This window comes from Palaemon carinicauda, chromosome 16 (genome assembly GCF_036898095.1).
Source record: "Palaemon carinicauda isolate YSFRI2023 chromosome 16, ASM3689809v2, whole genome shotgun sequence".
Taxonomy (NCBI): Eukaryota; Metazoa; Arthropoda; class Malacostraca; order Decapoda; family Palaemonidae; genus Palaemon; species Palaemon carinicauda.
The window spans coordinates 47892769-47900734 of NC_090740.1; the positions used below are offsets into that span (position 1 = coordinate 47892769).

At 39.1% G+C, this 7966-nt stretch overlaps 1 protein-coding gene across 1 annotated transcript in view; it reads right to left on the reverse strand.

Moving 5' to 3' along the window:
- LOC137655736 (uncharacterized) overlaps positions 1-6558 on the reverse strand; it is a 7087-nt gene extending 529 nt beyond the window's left edge. The window contains exons 1-2 of the mRNA XM_068389782.1: positions 3187-6558; positions 1-2907 (exon numbers count right to left, since the gene is read on the reverse strand). The exon at positions 1-2907 is cut by the window's left edge and continues 529 nt beyond it. Coding sequence (XP_068245883.1) covers positions 1234-2907; positions 3187-5448 — 3936 coding nt within the window. The 5' untranslated portion in view covers positions 5449-6558 and the 3' untranslated portion in view covers positions 1-1233. The remainder of the gene's footprint in view (positions 2908-3186) is intronic.
- Between the last annotated feature and the right edge of the window lie 1408 nt (positions 6559-7966).

Genomic DNA, 7966 nt, shown 5'->3' on the forward strand with positions numbered 1-7966 from the left:
TATCGATCTATTGCCGATCCTTGGAGTTGCTCATCAGCACAAAACCGTCCTCCTAAACCAAGGGATACATAACTCCCAGCACAACACAACCCTCTTCACTAAGGGATAAGCAGAGACACCAAACCATACCTGTTTTTCAGGCCTCCCCGGGCCAAACGCTAGCGAACTATGGTCGTCCAAATAGCACCAATTGCTGCTGCTGCTGCTGCTGCTGCTGCTGAAGTATTGATCCTGGATTACGGTTATCAGACCGCTGATGAGCACTAGCGTTCTTTAGCACAATATGTGGACTCCTCTTAATCAAAATTATTTACCCTCCACCTTGACTCCCATTCCAGTCACGTGGAAGTCCAACTCACCATTAACATAACATGGAAAACAGAAAAGGGGCAGGAATTAATAACTGAACCTAAATACCTTCTTTACCAGCCCACAGATGGCAGGCTGGTGCACACTAAAGAAAAGCAACTTTTAATTTTGAAAATATGAGAGCAATATGTTACAATTATTACTCAAAAGCTAGAATTACGTTACAGCCCCACCCTACCAAGAAATTTTTACGCAAGAAAAAATTTACATAAAAATAGTGAAGCAATCAAACAACTTGACAGGGGGCACAAAGCAAAGCTCTCAATAACTAGGTTCAATAGAGTTTAGAGAATAAAAAATTGTAAGTCCTGCAAAGGAAGAAGATTAAACAAATGTCATCAGTCATTTCCCGGACCCCATCTTCTCCCTTTCCTAACCAACTATCTAAACCTAAACATATTTATCAAAAATTATCAAAAAGAAATTTTCCCAGCACCAAACTGACAAAAATACCCTAAAATAAAGGTACCCAAATGCTAAACCTAACTTAAACTTAACATAAACATCAGCCAAGGGATGGTTTGTTATTTGTTACCAGGAGACCATCCCCCTGGCGCATGCTGAAAACCCACAGGGGTGCAGCCCAGTCTAGAGCTGTACCCATGTTTACACAAGATTCTGTCCAAAGTCTTTCCTTGGTACAAAACCTTTCCTCGGCGCTTTCACCTTTATGGCTTCTTCATATTTAACCAGAAGGTTTACAAGATCATAAACCCCAATCCTGAGAAGAAAAAAAAAATGCATTAAAGCAAAGAAATAATATTTAATAAACATACAAATAACTCCCGTTTTTGTATTAACAAAAGGCCTTTTCTCCTTACTGTAAATTACAAAAACAATAAAAGACCTGTAACAGAGAGCCTGTTATCTTGACAGGGCATCAGGGATGATATTCTCTCTTCCAGCGATATGCTGAATTAGTAGATCCCACTCCTGGAGACGAAGGCTCCACCTAAGGAGACGGTTATTCTTATTTTTAAAGAAATTCAAGAAGACCAGCGGATTATGATCCGTTCTTACCACAATAGGTCCTGTGCTACCACTTAGGTAAACCTCAAAGTGCTCCAAAGATAAAATGAGTCCTAAAGTCTCCTTTTCAACCGTTGAATATTTTTGCTGAGCTGAAGACAGTTTCTTTGAAAAATACGCCACCGGATACTCTTCACCATCACAACCTTGTGATAATACCGCTCCAACACCCACGTCGCTAGCATCCACAGCCAAGCAAAAGGGTTCCTTAAAATTCGGAGTTTTAAGTATTGGAGTATTAATCATGGTTGACTTCAACTTATCAAAAGCATCCTGACATTCTGCAGTCCAGCAGAAACGCTGACCTTTCTTAAGCAAGTTGGTCAGTGGATTAGCCACATCTGCAAAGTTCAATACAAACCGCCTATAATAGCCCACCATCCCCAAAAATAGGCGAATACCTCTTCGATTCTCTGGTACCTGAAAATCAAGGATTGACTGAATATTTACTGATTTTGGGAGAATTTTGCCATGTCCCACCTCATGACCTAAATAGATTATTTTGGCTTTTGCAAAATCACACTTGTTTAAATTAATCACCAGACCAGCTGCACGCAGCCTCTCGAACAAACATTCCATGTTTTTCAAATGAGACTCCCAACTATTACTGTAAACTACAAGGTCATCTATGTAGACAACTACCCCCTCTAACTTATCAATCACTTGATTCATCAACCTCTGAAAAGTGGCAGAGGCATTTTTCATACCAAAAGGCATGACATTGCATGAATACAAACCTTCCGACGTAACAAAAGCTGATATTTCTTTAGCCCTTTCTGTTAATGGAACTTGCCAATAACCCTTTAAAAGATCAAACTTACTTATGTACTTGGCAGCGCCGACATCATTTATGCAATCTTCCACCCTGGGCAGAGGAAAACAATCAGACTCAGTAACTGCATTTACCTTACGATAGTCGAAGCACATTCTTTGTCCTCCCCCTTCCTTTTTGACTAGCACTACTGGAGAACTCCACGGGCCGAAACTCCTTTGAATTAGATCATGACGTAGCATGTATTCTACCTCTTGCTTAATGATGTCCCTTTTGGATGGATTCACTCTATATGGATGTTGTTTAATGGGACGAGCATCTCCCACCTCTACATCATGCATAAGTAGACTGGTTAGTCCTGGAACGTCCTGAAATAAAACTGCGAACTTGGTTATCAAGTTCATTACCTCCTTGGATTGGGTGGCACTTAAATGATCCAACATCCCGGGTAGATTTCCCAAAGCTACGGAATTTCCCAGCAAACTCATACTGGAAGTTTCCCCAAATTCTTCTTTCTCCTCCACCTTGGCTAAAGACAGAACTGGTCGGATGGTTTCCCTGCCCTGGTAGGCTTTTAGCATATTAACATGGCATACTTGAGTCTTCTTCCTCCTGTCAGGGGTTTCAACAACATAGTTTAGGTCATTCACCTTCTTTAAGATCTTCCAGGGCCCCGAGAATTTGGCTTTAAATGGATTGCCTGGAATTGGAAGCAACACCAACACCTCTTCGCCAACCTGAAAATTTCGCAATTTGGTTTTCATATCATAACGCTCTTTCATTTTTCTTTGACTCACCTCCAAAGTTTTTAAAGCAAAATCCCAAGAATTGATCAACTTTTCCCTTGAATCCCTTAAAAAGTCCAGCAAATTTACCCGAGGTTTTACTCCCTCCCAGTGATCCTTCACTACTTCTAAAGGTCCCCTTACTTTATGACCAAAAGTTAGTTCAAATGGAGAAAACCCCATTACATCACTAGGAATAGATCTGAAAGCAAATAACAGATAAGGAATTACCTGGTCCCAATTCTTGGGTTCCTGCTGCACATACTTACTAAGCATTGATTTCAATGTTTGGTGAAATCTTTCCAGTTGTCCTTGGCTCTGTGGGTGATAAGGCGAAGAAGTTACATGCTTTATGCCTAATTCTTCCAAACCCTGCTTAAATACTTTACTTTTGAAATTACTCCCACAATCAGACTGAATTACCCTGGGTAAACCAAATTTCGAAAAGAACCCCAGCAAAGATTTAAGAACCCTCCCAGCATGTATACTCCTTAAAGGAATTGCCTCAGGATACCGTGTGGTCCTATCCATCAGTGTCAAAATATATTGATTCCCACTGCTGGTCCTTGGCAAAGGGCCAACTATATCAATTATTACCTCTTCAAAGGGATCTCCAATGGCTGGAATTGGCTGCAGTGGTGCTTTCGGGATTTTCTGATTCGGCTTCCCCGTTGTCTGGCAGACTTTGCAGGTCTTCACAAACTTCTTTACGTCTCTTCTAAGAGAAGGCCAGAAAAACAAATCTGAAAGTTTTTTAAAAGTTTTATTTATACCTAGATGACCAGACAGAAGGTTGTCATGAGCTAGCTCTAATAACTTACGTCTGTAGTTTACTGGTACCACAATCTGTTCTCTCACCTCCCATGCATCTGCAGGTGCTAGTTTTGCTCGACTTATCCTTTTCAACACTCCGTCCTTCCATTCTAAATGAGGACGACTATTATCCTGACTGACTTGCTTACTCCTCTCCTTCTCAGACTCCGCCTTCTGAGTCGCCGCAAATGTATCAATTGCCCATTTACCATTCTCGTCCTTCACGGAAGACAACATGGGATTTCCAGTTACACTTACCTCAGAACCATTTTTCTCAAATAATTTATCGAGCCCCATACAGTCCATCTCCCTGGACTTGCCTTGGGCTCCCGAACGCGTGACCACGAAAACAGGCTTTTCAGTCTTTACCGACTTACCTTGCACCAGAGGACAATTACCTGGAGTCCGCATCTCACAGTCGTTGGCCACTATCACGTCCACTCCCTTTATGGGTAATTCATCCACAATTGCCAGACTCATGGGTCCTTTTACCCATTTAGAGTTTAACACTAACTCTACCAAGGGGCATGCCGTTACTGTTCTCGGGAATCCCCCTAGTAACACAAATTTCTCCTGTCCCTGGCTCAGTCCTTCCGGCAATACTGAACGCAAAATTATGGATTGCGCCGCTCCCGTGTCCCTTAAAAGCTTTACCCGTCTCTCTGACCTATTCTGGCCTTTGATGCTCACTACACCTTCAGAGACATACTTTTTGAAACACTCATCTGTTGCAGTCGAATCCCGACCCAACAGACCCACTGGCTTTGCTTTATCCAACCACAACCGGCACTTCTCTTTTATGTGACCTGGTTGCCCACAATGCCAGCACACCAGTTTTCCACCTTTCTTTGGTGACCCTGGCTTTTCACCTCTATCCGGTGATTCCTTTGTCCTCTTTCCAGGTGACTGACTTGCACCTTTTCCACTTGGATTCCTTTTTGTGCCCCACTTTGCCTTATCACTGAACCGATAGTTCCCCTTGTGGGAAAGGAAAAACTCATCAGCTGCTACAGCCAAAGTATCCAAAAGATCCAACTTAAGATCCTCTAAATGAGTTTTCAGATCAAAATTAATATTATTTTTAAATTCTTCAATGAGTATCAATTCTTTTAAAGCATCAAAATCTTCCACACCTTTGGCTTTCAACCATTCCTGAAAAGCCACTCTTTTCCTCCGTGCAAATTCCACGAAAGTCTCCTCCCATCCCTTCTTCATATTTCGAAATTTCTGACGGTAGGCTTCAGGTACCAGCTCGTACGCTTTTAAAATCAAATTTTTCACTTGGGAATAGTCAGCACTCATTTCTTCATTCAGGGCAGCATATATTTTCTGTGCTTTACCCATTAACCTACATTGTACCAGCGTAGTCCACATGTTTTCTGGCCATTCTAGTCTATTTGCTAGTTTTTCGAACACAGTGAAAAACTCTAAGGCTTCTGTTTCCTTAAAGACCGGCATTAATTTAATAGCATTCCCTATGTTAAATTTGTTTTCGGCAGGAACTTGCCTTAGGTGGAGTACTTGTAATTCATGCTTTTCCTGTTCTCTTTCCCTTTGTAATCTTAATTGTTCCTGTTCTCTTTCCCGTTCTATTCTTAGTTGTTCCTGATTAAATTTTGCTTGTAACATTACTTTTTCATGAATTCTTTCCTCTTCCCTCGTGGCTATCTGTAGTTTCATTTTCTCTATTTGCAATCTTTCCAATTCTAACCTATCCTGTACCGAAATATATTCGGTCCTATCAACACTACTTGTAGTTTCTTCTTTCCATTTCTTAATGGCAGTCACTAACTGTACTAACAGAGTCCCTTTCTTTGTTCCTGGTGCTACAGAGATATTTATGAAATTTGCAATTTCCTGCAACTCAACCTTCCTTAAATCCCCTATTTCTTCTTCCCAATCAACATTACCTAAAAATTCTGCTACCTCAAAAACCCACCGCTCCTACCGGATCTTCACCTTTGTCCGACATAGTCTCTTGTCTTAAAAATATGAAGAAAAGAAAAGCAAAGAATAAGTGTAGAATTACCCTTTTGTTTATGTCTCGATCCTTTTCTTATTTACTCTGATGCCGAACTGGAAAACCACTATTAACCAGTTCTACGGAATGTTTTTACTCATCCTGGCAAGGTCGCCAGTGTTACCGGCGGGCCGACCTTCAAATGGCAATTAGGCCTTGTTGCTCAATTTAAGGTGGCCGCAAGTAAACTGCCTTACGGCTTTATTTTTACCAGGTTACTGAAGTACACCCAAAACATCAGATTGGTAAACAAGAAAATAATCGAGAACAATCGTAAACAAAAGAGGGTAAAAAGAACCTTGGAGACGTCAATGATAATTTATTATACAATATATATATATATATTTAAACAAACACTCGGCAAAGCTGCTCATGTAAACAAAATAGAAAATTACTTGGAAAACACTCTAATTTCATTTACTCAGTTATATAAATAATAAAGAGAACTTTCAGGACACAAACGGAAAACATACCACACTGAAAACATTTGGAAGAGAGAAGAGTACTAGTAAGAGGTATAGAGGCACAAAAGATTCATATACTATCACCCACTTTCGTCATCTCAAAATAACTTGTCAATATAGAAAAAGTAATAAGAAAGTTTAGAGCCTAGTTAAGTACATATATTCCCTACCTACCTAAACACCTTTCGTGACCGAGAAATACACACAAATATATATAAAAAAACACACATTATATTAACGAAATTTCGTCCTCCGATGGTACTCATGAAGTGATAATTTTAGAGTCGACTGGATACATAAAAAAAAGCCCAAGGAATGCTCTGACAAGCCTTAACAGTACCTGTCACGAGACCTCACAGGGTCCAGAACGCTATCGATCTATTGCCGATCCTTGGAGTTGCTCATCAGCACAAAACCGTCCTCCTAAACCAAGGGATACATAACTCCCAGCACAACACAACCCTCTTCACTAAGGGATAAGCAGAGACACCAAACCATACCTGTTTTTCAGGCCTCCCCGGGCCAAACGCTAGCGAACTATGGTCGTCCAAATAGCACCAATTGCTGCTGCTGCTGCTGAAGTATTGATCCTGGATTACGGTTATCAGACCGCTGATGAGCACTAGCGTTCTTTAGCACAATATGTGGACTCCTCTTAATCAAAATTATTTACCCTCCACCTTGACTCCCATTCCAGTCACGTGGAAGTCCAACTCACCATTAACATAACATGGAAAACAGAAAAGGGGCAGGAATTAATAACTGAACCTAAATACCTTCTTTACCAGCCCACAGATGGCAGGCTGGTGCACACTAAAGAAAAGCAACTTTTAATTTTGAAAATATGAGAGCAATATGTTACAATTATTACTCAAAAGCTAGAATTACGTTACACTATATATATACATACATGTATATATATATGTATATGTATAGATATATATATATATATATATATATATATATGTATATATGAATATATATATATATATAAATATATATATATATATATATATATATATATATATATATATATATATATATATATATATATATATATATATATATATATATCTATATATACACACATGTATATATATATATATATATATATATATATATATATTGTGATTTATTGACCCAAATATAATAACTAAACCTCAATATAAGAGAAAAGGATTATCATGAAAAAACCCTAATGTCAACAGATTCCCTCGACATAATAACCATAACAATCATAATCCTTATCACCATTTTCATCATCACTGACTAAACCTATAACTTAGAGCATAATTAAGAGATAATTGATATTCTACATCTTCAGCAAATAAATGGGAAAAAAAATGAAGATCAAGTATAGGTTGGAATCAGCCACCTTTGTTTTCAAGTGCTTTGTGCTAATAGGCAATTTGATGACAGCTGGATTTAGATTCCCAAAGAGAACTAGGAACGAAGTATTTTACACGTAGAGAGAGAGAGAGAGAGAGAGAGAGAGAGAGAGAGAGAGAGAGAGAGAGAGAGAGAGAGAGAGAGAGAGAGAGAGAGAGAGAGAAAATCTTATAAATAGATTTGTATTTTTTGTGTAGAGCTTTATCACTATGAAATCAGCGTGTGTAATCTAAATATATAACAAATAAGCTAGATAATAAAAATTAGAAATAATGTTTGAATAATATCCGAGTTTTTAGCCCTCTTCCATAATGGATTATGAATA